We start from the raw sequence: 13903 nt of genomic DNA, 5'->3' as shown, positions 1-13903 counted from the left end.
ACAATAAATAAAATATGTCAGCTTCCTTTAAATGATAGATAGATAGATAACCCCGTCAACGAGCCACGAGCGCACTCAGAGCCGCTCTTCTGATGCTCTGAGTTGCGCATCTGTTTGATTGTGCTGCAGTGTGCACCGAGGGTTTTAATTTAAAGTGTTCACAGACTCGGGCGCACTATAAGCGGAGCGGACTCCGCGAGGAATGTCCGCAGTCATTCGGGCTTTCATAGTTGAGCGCACTTCCGCGTTGTAGTTTCCTGTAAAAATGTCCCTGAAACACTACATTACCCCCAATTCTTGCACGTTTCTGTCATGGCGATGTGAAAAATACATGCCGAGCAGTCTTTTGAGTGACACTGGTGCGCGGAGCGGAGTCCACGCAGTCATAAAATCTGAGCTTTGCGCGCACAGGGCTTGCGGACGTCCGCCTGCGTGAGAGAGAGGTACATCCTGTCAGCCGAGGGGTTTCCTATCTGTGCAGCCGAGCACCGCAGCACCTCCATGAACTATTACATCCAGACGCTCCCGGTGTTTCCTCCTCAGGCTCCACTTCACTCAGCTGCCCGATAAACCCGCTGCTTCTTCCCACTTCAACTGTGCCACAGGAGCTTTCGAAGGGCTTTCTCAAAGATACTGTGTCTGAAAAGACAATCAGTCCAGCCTCAGACTGAGGCTCAGTCTTGTAAGATGAACTCAATTGCATTTCCATCCTATATGAATGCAGTAACGTATTTTCTGCTTCCTTTGTTCTAGAATTTAGGGACTGCTTGTACAGAATGTTTGTCTATTTACAAGCATTTTCTAGTCCCCTAGTAATCCAGTCTTCACGTTCATTCACCCTTCGTGTTTGTACAGGTCAGTGTTTGTCATACAGGGCGGTAAAAGTAGACAGGAATTTATCATAGGCTTTGCTTGAATCATTATTTGAATAAACCTCTGTCTATCTTTGCTGCCTTAACTCCCCTTAAAAGCCTCTATGGTTTCAGGTGTTTTGTATCGAATCAACTTAAAAGTGTTGGAAATTTTCTGGGTATTTTTCTTTGCAGAAACATGGTCACTCATGTCGTTTACAGTTTTACATTTAAGTTCATTATTCACAAATAGGACAACACCACCTCCTTTTTGGTTTTCTCTGTTGGTGGTTAATAGCTCGTAGCCCTCAAGTAAAACATCTACTTCCTTTTCATCTGAAATATTTTTAGTTATCGCAACATTCACTTACATATACCGGTATGAAGACTGTGGTTCGAGATGATCTCCCCACTCGTCTCCTGAGTACATGAAGATCTAGTTTGATAGGATCAGATAAACTTTATTAGGTGCAAGGGGAAATGGGCTATAGTGCTACACACAGCTGCAAGACAGTACAGTGGTAACCCAAAATAAATTACATACTACAAATTAAAAGGTGTATAAAATAATGCCTTGTAAGATAAGAGATATAAATACACAGGCATTATGAAAATGAGATCACACCTCAGGTCTGGTTACCTGTCCAACAACTGGCGAAGCCAAGGACTCCAAATTAATTTAATTAATATACAGTACAGGCCAAAAGTTTGGACACACCTTCTCATTCAATGCGTTTTCTTTATTTTCATGACTATTTACATTGTAGATTCTCACTGAAGGCATCAAAACTATGAATGAACACATGTGGAGTTATGTACTTAACAAAAAAAGGTGAAATAACTGAAAACATGTTTTATATTCTAGTTTCTTCAAAATAGCCACCCTTTGCTCTGATTACTGCTTTGCACACTCTTGGCATTCTCTCCATGAGCTTCAAGAGGTAGTCACCTGAAATGGTTTTCCAACAGTCTTGAAGGAGTTCCCAGAGGTGTTTAGCACTTGTTGGCCCCTTTGCCTTCACTCTGCGGTCCAGCTCACCCCAAACCATCTCGACTGGGTTCAGGTCCGGTGACTGTGGAGGCCAGGTCATCTGCCGCAGCACTCCATCACTCTCCTTCTTGGTCAAATAGCCCTTACACAGCCTGGAGGTGTGTTTGGGGTCATTGTCCTGTTGAAAAATAAATGATGGTCCAACTAAACGCAAAGCGGATGGGATGGCATGTCGCTGCAGGATGCTGTGGTAGCCATGCTGGTTCAGTGTGCCTTCAATTTTGAATAAATCCCCAACAGTGTCACCAGCAAAACACCCCCACACCATCACACCTCCTCCTCCATGCTTCACAGTGGGAACCAGGCATGTGGAATCCATCCGTTCACCTTTTCTGCGTCTCACAAAGACACGGCGGTTGGAACCAAAGATCTCAAATTTGGACTCATCAGACCAAAGCACAGATTTCCACTGGTCTAATGTCCATTCCTTGTGTTTCTTGGCCCAAACAAATCTCTTCTGCTTCTTGCCTCTCCTTAGCAGTGGTTTCCTAGCAGCTATTTGACCATGAAGGCCTGATTGGCGCAGTCTCCTCTTAACAGTTGTTCTAGAGATGGGTCTGCTGCTAGAACTCTGTGTGGCATTCATCTGGTCTCTGATCTGAGCTGCTGTTAACTTGCCATTTCTGAGGCTGGTGACTCGGATGAATTTATCCTCAGAAGCAGAGGTGACTCTTGGTCTTCCTTTCCTGGGTCGGTCCTCATGTGTGCCAGTTTCGTTGTAGCGCTTGATGGTTTTTGCGACTCCACTTGGGGACACATTTAAAGTTTTTGCAATTTTCCGCACTGACTGACCTTCATTTCTTAAAGTAATGATGGCCACTCGTTTTTCTTTAGTTAGCTGATTGGTTCTTGCCATAATATGAATTTTAACAGTTGTCCAATAGGGCTGTTGGCTGTGTATTAACCTGACTTCTGCACAACACAACTGATGGTCCCAACCCCATTGATAAAGCAAGAAATTCCACTAATTAACCCTGATAAGGCACACCTGTGAAGTGGAAACCATTTCAGGTGACTACCTCTTGAAGCTCATCGAGAGAATGCCAAGAGTGTGCAAAGCAGTAATCAGAGCAAAGGGTGGCTATTTTGAAGAAACTAGAATATAAAACATGTTTTCAGTTATTTCACCTTTTTTTGTTAAGTACATAACTCCACGTGTTCATTCATAGTTTTGATGCCTTCAGTGAGAATCTACAATGTAAATAGTCATGAAAATAAAGAAAACGCATTGAATGAGAAGGTGTGTCCAAACTTTTGGCCTGTACTGTACTCATGTAACCTTGTCAGTTTATTTCACTGCATACTAAAGAAATAACTATGGCAGCAGCTGATGATTATTTTAATTTATTTATCCATTAATAATTTAGTCCACTGAACATCAGGATATAACTGTCAACAAAAAATTGCCCAAAACCCAAAAATACCACATACGTTTGGGCTTCTATCATGTAAAAGAAGGAAAGGCAGCAAATCCTCACATCACACAAACTGAACCCTTCAAATGTTTTGCAGTATTTTACTCGCAAAATTACCTTAACAATTCATCAATTATCAGAATAGTTGCCAGTTAATTTTCTGTCGATCAACCAATCATTGCAGCTCCAAAATAACTGCACTGGATATTTCACAATCTTTGCTGTTTGCTAAACAAGTGAAAAGACACGATTGCTGCTTCAAAGGGGAAGTCTGGAAATCTGATAAACTGCCTTGAGCCAATACAAGATGTAAGATGAAGATTTCCTGTACCCAGAAAAACAGGCTCAACAGGTATCAAACGGAGATTAAAAAAAACAACCCTTGAAGTCAATATTGTAAACATGCCTATGAAACCGCTGAACGTAATATCACAGCCACTGAAAGGTACAAAAAAAGTGTTAAATGATGAAGCAATACTATAAATATCTTTACATTTTTTCATAAATCTGCAATGAATATTAACTAAAATGTTTCAAGGAAATTAAAATAATGCTTCTTCAGAAAGAATACAGGCGAAATATCTTTACAAGTAGGTTTTTCAGCTCCAAAGCGAGATCTGTGGCACAACCGAATAACTAATTATTATTTATCTTTTATTATCATTATGTATTATTATTAGCATTATTATTACAGAATCAAAATTTGGTCGCAAGCAAGAAAGTGAAAACTAAAATTAAAGATTCTTTATATATATAATTTATCAATTTGAATAATGTCAAACATTCAGTAACAGCCATTTAACTGAATACATGTTGCAAATTATCCTTAAAGTTTTGAATGTTCAGTAGAAATTTCAACTTAATCCAGTAAAAAAGGGGCAAATGACGAACGCTTAGAATACAAATACAGAGACTAACAAAAATAAAAGTAATTAACATATAACACAATAACAAAAACAAAGCCTCCAAACTTTAAAAGTCTATAGCCCCTTTTACACTGACAGGTTTTCGGTGAATGTTGGGCCATTTTGCCGGCAAGCTGCGAGCGTTTAGACACACAGAGCCGGATTGGCGAGTTGATCCGAGGTGCCCAATTTTCCGCCTCGTAGGGTAGACATATTGGCGGTACCCTTTTAGTTTAAACAGACTGAGGCGGCCTTCCGCAACGGGAGGGGCTGTTGAAGACTTGTGGGAGGAGCTGTTGATGACGCTGCACGTGCGAGCCACTGCTGGTGGATAAACAGGAAACAGCTGATAGCAGGAATTAGCGAGCAGCTAGTAGCAAGAGGGAAACACAAACCTGACAGACACTGTAAAGATGAGCAACTGGGGAGACAAGGAATTGCGCGCCCTCCTTGTCCTCGCAAACGAAGAGGCCATTAACCGTCAGACGACGGGGACGGTGAAGAACGGGCCGACTTATGAGAGAATCACTGAAGGACTGACCAGCCGCGGCTTCCCTCCCACGTCACTGTTTACGTCACACGCTGAGCTACACGTTTTGTTACTTGCTCATGCCCCCCATTACGCCCCGAAAAAGGCGCATTCTGTATAAAAAGTAGGTAGGCGGCATTTTGCTGCACTCCCCGATTTTGTTTTTATACTGCCAATTAGACTTGCACCGATTTATCAGCAGTGCTCGGAATCGGGCCGGTTTTCACGTCATCGGCCATGACCTGCTACCGGCTGGTCAGTCTAAAATATGCCGATTTAAAATGCCCGCATGATTGACATCGTGTAACATCAGCAGCGCGCACACACACGCACATGTGCAACTCGGGGCTTGGGCGATGTGAGGAAGTGAAACATGGGCGGCTTCTCACCTTTATCATTCATGCACACACATCAAAAGAGAGAAGGAGAAAGTTGTTGGTTGTCTGTGTTAAACTGAACTGCGGAGCTCTCACTGCTGCACAGTGCAGCTAAAGATAATAGATAGAAAAATAGAAAATATTGCAATATCTTGTGTGCTGTAAAGCGGTTTGAAAAAATTAAATCGGAATCTGCTGTCCAAACACTCTGCAAATCGGAAATCGGTATTGGCCCAAAAAATTGTAATCGGTGCAAATCTACTGCCAATGCTGAAAGAAGACTGATTGGGCTTTCCTGCAAATTTGCACAAATTTAAAAAGGGCTTAAAACTAAGAAGCATGTGGAGTAAAAGTTTTAACATGATTTTTCTCTTTCTTTCTTTTTTAAAACAAAATCCATGACATGAACTGGGAGGTCCTCGGTGACCTTGAATGTGTGTCATGATATAGAACATTTTCTGTGCACTCAAGTGAGAACCCGTCCTGAAACTTGCAGCATCGCCCATAACAGCTAAAAACACCCAGAGACATTAAGGAGTAGCTACCACAGAATAAACAGCATCGGAAAATATCTGTTTATAGACAAAATAATCCGAGTCATTTTGTCACACTTGGTTAAATTCTTTCAAACCCACATAAGACAGCAAACACCCGTTTCCACAAGCACAGCGACAGGTTGGACTGGTTGAGTGACCTTTACGTCTAACAGTGCTGGAGTTCCCCCTTCACAAAAGGTACTTATTGCCGGGATATTGCATTAGTTTGCAATAACCTACAATTCCATTCATGTATCTTTGCTCTATGATAGAAAAAACATACAAGAAGAGAATTAAAATCTCTTATAATAAAAAGACCTGTATCACTGTAGCATGCCTGGGGATGGGTACCAAAGCCTCGGTATCACACAGGCCTCAGGGCTGAATTATCTCAGACTAGTATTGTTAAGCTCTGCTGTTAAGAGTTCCACTTTCAGTATTGGAGACATTAATAAAATGGATTTCCTATTTATTTAGGCTACAAAAACATTATCTTGCACCTTTTATCTCACCAGCTCCATTTCTAGTTTGCAACAAGACTAAGACCTACGTCTATGATGCTTTTTCACTATTCCCAGTGCAGAAGAGAGATCTTTCTCAGAGCACGCAGTACGTGCGGAGCGGAGGAGGGAGGACCGCTCTCTTTGCCTCTCTCTTTCATGTCCACACACACACCCACACACACACACACCCTGCTCTTAATATTAACAATGGCGGAGAAAGCTAAACGCTCAAAAGCCTGGTTACACTTCACTGGAGTCGATGCTGACAATACTCATTGCCACAGGTGCAACAAGTGTTTTGCACATAAGGGCAGAAATGAGCAACCTTCCAAAACCTCTGCATCACATGCAGGTGGAGAATTACACAGTTTCTGAAAGCTCATAGTTCATCTCTTGTTGCCCCACCCACCTCAGGTATGTTCTGTATGCTAGCAGCCTAAAGCCACACATAGAGTTAGCTCGATTATGGGTGTGCTCGCAATTTTAATTACATATATAAATATAATAATCAGTGATTTGTTCAATGCAGTGATGTTGCAATAATATTCATTTAGACAGTAAAAAAAATAACAAAAAGAACCAATAAGAGTACTACAAAGTACCAAATAGATAAGCAGTTACAGTAATGGTAGTAATACTGTTAAAGTTTAAACAAACCCATCCCTATCGATGCCACACCCTGACCAAACAGAACTGAGCAGGACATGCTCTGATCTGCTGACTGACAAAGGACGAGGAAAAAAAAAAAGACTGCAGAGATGAGATAAAGAGTGAGAGACGGAGAGAGATGGAGAGACGGAGAGAGTGACATCAGAGTGAGAAGCAGAGTGGACAGATGAGTCAAAAGAAGAAGGAAATGATTTAAACAATATGACCGCACTGTCACTCTGTGGTGTCTGACAACACTGACTTCTTATTGCAAAGTTACATCAGAGGTGTGATAGAAGATGATAGGGCGGGCGGACACTCACCCTGCATGAGGAAGGTGCTCAGCAGCTGGTCCGTGGCCACAGGTTTAATCTCTGTCCGCAAGTTGACGTATCTCCCGACCACAAGAGGCGCTCTTCTAAACCCCAGGATCCTGCAGAGAGGACACGACGCCATGCTCCATCAACAGATCAGAGAGGATAAAAGTCAGACACTATTTGTTTACACACCTGTCCAGGTGGAAAGCAGCCACCTCCGCGTTGTGTCGGTCATATCCTGCATACGGCTCGCCTTCAACCACGTAGTCTCTGTTATATCTGAGGAACAGTGGAAAGGACACGAGTAAGAAATCACTCTTAAGCATAAAACGTGTCATCCCATTATTATCAATCTGACCTCTTGGGTTTGAAGACCACTTTCTGTCCTCCGTCCAGCACCAGCAGGGCTTTGAGCTGCGTGCCCTTATAACCCACATCTGCCCGCTCTATCCTGGCAGTGCTGAGGGAGGTGAGCACAGCGGCCAGTTCTGGGGTCTCCTCGGGGTACACCTCTCTCGGGCCCACCCACTGGCTTGCTATCTCCCACGGAGACTGCAGGGTGTGGGTAAGGCGAGCTCCCCGGGACAGAGAAAGGCCAGCCTCCATCTGTTAGAGGTGGGTGATAATAACATGAACACGCCTGCCAAATGCTCCCTAGCCCTGTTAAGTATGACTGCATACCAGCTATAGCCAGTCAGAGTCTTGTGCATCTGCTATCTCCAAATTAAAGCACTGTTTCAACACACTTGTAAAACAAGACTGAAACTGAAAATAGCCGACTGGCAGTCTGACCTTGCGAAACGCTCTGAGATCCCGTCGGCTGGCTGCAGAGCCCTCGCCTCCATCCAGCAGGAAGATCTTGGCCAGGCCCAGCAGGAGGAGCACGGCACACAGCACCACCATGCGCTGTTTTAGCTTCATCTCCACACCGACCTGCCCAGACTCCCTCCTCACCCGATGCTGTGTCTGTGCGAATCCCCCTCACCCCTGATGCATGGCCCCCTGCAACTCCTCGTCACCCTCCCGCCCACTTGCCCCGACAGACAGACTCTTCTGAAGGACAGGAGCTGCGGCTCTCTTGTGCTACAATCAGAGCAAACAGGCAGTCACCTGGAGGGAGAGAAACAGAGATGAGAGGAGGCTGGGAGGGGGGGAGGGAGGAGGAGCGCAGGCAGACGAGAAGTAGAAAAGGGAACAGAGGGAGAGATGAAAAATTCACTGTCAATAATATATGTGGAGAGAAAACTGATCAATTCGCTGCCCCTCTTGCATGTTCCCCCTGGGGGCAGATGATGACCCAGTACTGCAGCACAGCTGGAGCCTGTCCAGGATGTGTAACTACATCAGGATGGCACAAGCTGCTCTGTGTAAATGTGTGTGTGCATTAAAAAGTACGCCATACCATAAAACTATGGATGGATTACTGAACAGGCCTACCAACACCAAAGTGTCGGGGCCTTCGCCTGAAAAATTACACTTAAATTACCACATACTGAACAGGAAGAGGCTCAAAATCACCACAAAGAGACACAAAATGACTACAAGACTAAAGTCGTAAAAGTTGTTCGATCCCAGGTTTCAGCAGCGACTGTGGGGCGGCAGAAGCTCAGTGCGCAGGGACTTGGACCTGGAAACCGGACGTTGCCTGTACAATTCCCAATATGGACTACAGGTGCATTTTGAGAATTTTCCTTTTACCTTTAGTACGTACTGCAGCTGCCTTTAAAAAGTATGAACTGTTGCATGCGTGTGCACACAACTGGGACATTCTTTGACCCTCTTGCTTTCATATCTGTTACCTTGGAGATAAAACAAACACCACTCACCGAGCTCGCCAGAGACAGTGATCAACTCGACAGGCTCTGCTGTTGTTACTTTGCAATGTGTGTAGTTTAACTTTAAAGTTATAGCTGCACAGATTGTAGATTCTCACATATGATATTTGCGACAGTGAAATTACATGTCATTGTTATTATAATTATTTCATTTTGTTGTTTGTCATTTATGATTATTACTGTTTGACTGGTCATCAGTTACTTGAATGCGCTGTCACTGCAGATTAGCTGTCAAACATGGGTCAACTAGCTACCAAGCTGTCATTTGTTTGCCTCAGTCAATGTGATGGATCATACACTGTGCAGAGGATTGTGGGTCAGAATAGCCAGAAAAGCATGCTGGCTTGCATACTGCAAAATCTGACCGCATGTAGAACATCCTGCTTGTGCCATACTATGTATTGGAACATACTAAATCTTTATCTGGCACACTGCACAGTATGGTAGTGCGGGTATTGGAACACACAGTAAGTATGGAGTGTGGACTGGCAGCTGGAGAGGCGCTGAGGTGCCCTTGAGGAAGGCACCAATCCCCCAAAACTGCTCCACTTTTAAAGGCTGACCCTGCACTGCATGCGTGTGCTGAGCGTGAGATGCATTTCAGCTGCCTGAAAAACTGTGGAGAAAAGGAATTTCCAAAAAGATGCAAGACCACCACAAAGTCTGTGTGTCTTGCTCCTGTGTAGGAGAGGTGGTGGGGCCCTTTGCATATCTGTGCCCAGGGGCCCACAGTCTCATAATCCGCCCTGTACTGTGTGTAAAATGAACAGCAAAGTGTACTTTGGCTCCTGCAGCTGTGGGGCCACATCTACAGCATTAAAGCTACTATCATCCCTCCCTCTCCTACACTGGATTTTGGGAGAAGGCAGGACTGTCTCTTTATCGACCCTGCCTGTGTCCAGTGAGCAGATGATGGACAGGTGGTCCTGCTGTGGTGCAGAGGGGGTCAGGTGAGGTGGTGGACCCAGCTCAGCCCCTCTGCTTTCTGTCTAACCTTGCAGAAAGAGAACCTGCCTGAACCCTAGTGATGTTTCCCTGATTACATACCTTCATACTGACTTCACCTGCCTGCTAAACCGAGCTGAGGCACCGGGCCCCTGCACGTCAGCTCTGCATGTTGTCAGCTATTAATCGCGCCAGTTAAATTATCACAACTGCCACGTCCAACTGGCAACTCGTTGACATAACGTCACGTTAGCGCCAACGAGCCCGGTGAACAAAACTGTGACAAGACAACAAGCTAACCGTTAGCACGATGAAACACTGTAAACGACGTTTCAGCTGGTTTGACACAGCTCCGCCGACACGTTTGGCCACGCAGGCATCGCTTGTGCCACACAATCGGTCTTTCATGATGCCTTCTTTAACGGCAGTGAGAAAACGGCTGGCCAACACCGACTGCATGACACCACCGTAACCCTCTGAATGGTGGCTCCACTCAGACGCTTCCTACCATCATTATTCCGGCTTCCTTCGCCTCACTAGGTCACAGTATCTGCAACGATATGCTCACATCTATCACGACAGTGCTAGCTGCTTAGCAAGCCGCTGCACACCTTGCCGTGTAGGTTAGCTAACGCTGCCAGCTAGCTTCACTACGTCGTCTGTTGTTTTCACTGGCTGCCGACCAAGCTCTCTTACCTTATGGACGTGTGCCGTTAGCCGCTGACAAAGTAGCTTCCACGTGTCTGTGAAGTCCTGCGATATTTAAGTGAGCTATAATAAATTGTCCTGCCGCTAAAAGTCACGGTGCTTTATCATTTTCTCTATCCCCCCGGTAGCTCCCTCTCCTCCGCCCTTTTCCTTCGATTCCTCCTCTGGCCTGCCGTGTCCACTTCCGAAACACTTCCTCCTCCTGTAGGAGCTGCGGGCGGCCACCAGGTGGCAGCGCTGCACCATGTACGTGCATGTGCATTGAGATAGACACAACAACTGCATGCTGACTGAAGAATAAGCTTGTGCAGGGAAAATATGGTCTCCTCTTAATAGACATCTACTGGTTGACAAAGTTATTAAAGGGATAGTGCACCCAAAAATGAAATTCCAGCCATTATCTACTCACCCATATGCCGAGGGAGGCTCAGGTGAAGTTTTAGAGTCCTCACGTCTCTTGCAGAGATCCAAGGGGAGAGGAGGTAGCAACACAACTCCACCTAATGGAGGCTGACGGCGCCCCAGATTCAAACGTCCAAAAACACATACTTGAAACCCAGGGGTGGGTAGAGTACTGAAAATCTGTACTCAAGTAAAAGTACTGCCATAAAAAATTACTCAAGTAGAAGTAAATTTACTATTTCAGAAACCTACTCAAGTAAAAGTAAAAAGTACTTGGTTAATAATTTACTCAAGTACAAGTTACTTTCTGTTTGAATATTTTTTAGGGTGTGCGGACCAGTGCAAAATAATGAAAAAAACCATACAATATATTTTCACCTATATAGCAGGCTATGTGCGTACTTACTTCAATATGCTTGCAGAGATTCGACGATGAGTTTTTGGAAGCAAGGATCTCCTGTTTTTTTGGCAGGCACAGGAGGCACTTCATCAAGTAACTGTTCTTTTTTATGGATTTTGGCACAAAAAATGTGGCGAGATGTGGCCAGGGATGGTCGAAGGCAGCTCCCGCTTGCTCTTCGTTTCGACCTGGCTCTGACATGATCTTTGCGGTCGGGGTCAGGTCAGGAGTGGAGGACTGGTGCTTGCTTGTTCACCGGGTTCAGAACATGGCGCTTCAGTGTGGTGTTTGTTTTTCTTCTGTTGGCATCTTTCCATCTGCAGTAGAGACGTGCCTCGCACACCACCTAATGTTCAACTTAAATCCCTGCATTTAGAGCAGACTAGTTGTAACGAAGGTAAATGGCAAATGTAGTGAAGTAAAAAGTAGATTACTGGCTCAAAAATATACTTGAGTAAGAGTAGAAGTACAGTTTTAAAAAAGGAACTTAAAAAGTACTTGTTCTTCAAAAACGCGTTACTACCCACCCCTGTTGAAACCACAAAATATCTCCATACTGCTCGTCCGTAGTGATCCAAGTGCTTGCGCGTGAGACCAGCAAAAGCACGTGAACACCCATGAACGTGTTGCAGATGTCTCACGGTCTCGTGCAAGCACGCACACGTGAGCGTGATGCACAGAGAGGTAGTCAGCTGCAGGCTAATGAGGCTAAAAGCAGAGCTTAAAGGCGCTGTATGTAAGAATGTGGCCAAAACAGTTACTGCACTCAAATTCAAAATACTGCCGCGAGTCGTGTCCGCCCCCCCTCCCCTACAGATTCGAGGTTGCTGGACAGCGGCACGCTGGAGACTATATTGTTTGCCCACAGGAGGCTGCCATGGCAGGGCCGCGTCGCCACGTCCTTGATCTTCGGTTTTCCAGCGGACCGTTCGAGCAAGTCCGGCTTCTCTGCTGCTAACGCTGCTGCAGGGATACAGCTGAGGAGACTGCTAATGCTATGTACTGGGACACTGCTAATGCTGCTTGCCGTGCTGCTAACGTTTGTTTCTCAAAAAAATCAGTCGGGTCGATGACCCACCTGCACACGGGCTACAATGTATGATCAAAAATGATTAACAGTTGAAAGTATTCGAAATGTCCATCCCCGTCTAGCTATGATGCTAGTTAGTAGCCTGAGTGTCAGACTGAAGCTCTCAGAACCTTCAGTCTGACATCGCCTCCATTGAAGGCGATTTACAAGGGGGAGGGAATTTGATTTTTCCCTAACCAATCAGTAGAGATCAACGACTCACCCAGAATCTGACGTCATTAGTATCCATGCCTTGGGGTGGCCGAAAACAAGCGAGCATTGCCCGTTTAAAATGTCTCTGTCGTCGTGCACGCCCAGCTGCATCGCCGTTAAATCCAGTTTAGCAGCTTCCTTAATTTGATCCTCCATTAACGTGAGTAGTGGCGAAATACCTCGATAACATCGTTAATGTGGTCTGTAGGATCTGTAGCGGTCGCCATTGTTGCTATCCTCACCAGTTACCCACCGGCGTACAGCTTGACATCAGCGTGGCGCTGATTGGCTAATCGCTAGACTCGCCCCCACCCCCGGCGTTCATTGGTCCGTCCATTGTTTGGACGAGATAAATCGCAAATTCATTGCAGTATGCCAGACCAGAGATGCAAGCCTACTCAGTTGAGTGGGCGGGGTCTATGGTCTGGAACCAGGCTAGCTAGTTAGCCAACTTTGGCTAAAGCTTACCTGTCGAGGAGAAGAGTAGCCACTTCGACATCCGATTTCAAATTCTTCTCCGCTTTCAACCGTCTCCACCGTTCAAAAGCATTTCCTATATAGACCCTCGCTTTGCCTCGAGTTTTGTCTTGGCATTTTTGGGAATCATAACGAGGTCGTTTGGGTTTAGTCACACTGTCAGCCATTGTAGCTCAGTCGTAACTGTAACTGATGCTGAGACTCTACTGACTGCATGACTGGTAGACAGCGGTGGGTGGCGCAACAGGCCAAATTCAAAACATAAACATGATTCGCGTACTGTAAATTTTTTTTAAATGTGAATATTCTGGCTGTACTATTGTTGTCGGTGAGATCAGTATGTTATATTAACATTATTCCTTAGTCTCTGTGACATATTAGGAGGATTTTATGACTATTTGCTTTAGATTTCTTACATATAGCTCCTTTAAATGACGTTTTTCCAAACAACTGTTTATGTCGGGGCTTCAGGACACTTGGATCACTACGGACGAGCAGTATGGAGATATTTTGTGGATTCAATTATGTGTTTTTGGGCGTTTGAATCTGGGGCGCCGTCAGCCTCCATTAGGTGGAGTTGTGTTGCTACCTCCTCTCCCCTTGGATCTCTGCAAGTGATGTGAGGACTCTAAAACTTCACCTGAGCCTCCCTCGACATATGGGTGAATAGATAATGGCTGAATTTTCATTTTTGGGTGCACTATCCCTTTAAGTTATTTACC

General features: G+C 45.0%; 1 protein-coding gene across 2 annotated transcripts in view; it reads right to left on the bottom strand.

The window, feature by feature from the left end:
- Positions 1–10790, bottom strand: part of fam20b (FAM20B glycosaminoglycan xylosylkinase) — a 37200-nt gene extending 26410 nt beyond the window's left edge. The window contains exons 1-5 of one of the 2 annotated variants that reach the window (XM_033622395.2): positions 10609–10790; positions 7925–8242; positions 7491–7738; positions 7325–7411; positions 7139–7248 (exon numbers count right to left, since the gene is read on the bottom strand). In XM_033622395.2, coding sequence (XP_033478286.2) covers positions 7139–7248; positions 7325–7411; positions 7491–7738; positions 7925–8053 — 574 coding nt within the window. In that variant the 5' untranslated portion in view covers positions 8054–8242; positions 10609–10790. Of the gene's footprint in view, positions 1–7138; positions 7249–7324; positions 7412–7490; positions 7739–7924; positions 8274–10608 lie in introns of both variants that reach the window. The other variant, XM_033622394.2, reaches the window with a different exon arrangement.
- Positions 10791–13903: the final 3113 nt, after the last annotated feature.

This window comes from Epinephelus lanceolatus, chromosome 6, assembly GCF_041903045.1.
Source record: "Epinephelus lanceolatus isolate andai-2023 chromosome 6, ASM4190304v1, whole genome shotgun sequence".
NCBI lineage: Eukaryota > Metazoa > Chordata > Actinopteri > Perciformes > Serranidae > Epinephelus > Epinephelus lanceolatus.
The sequence above is the reverse complement of the archived record's forward strand: the minus strand, read 5'-3'. Positions and strand labels throughout refer to the sequence as shown.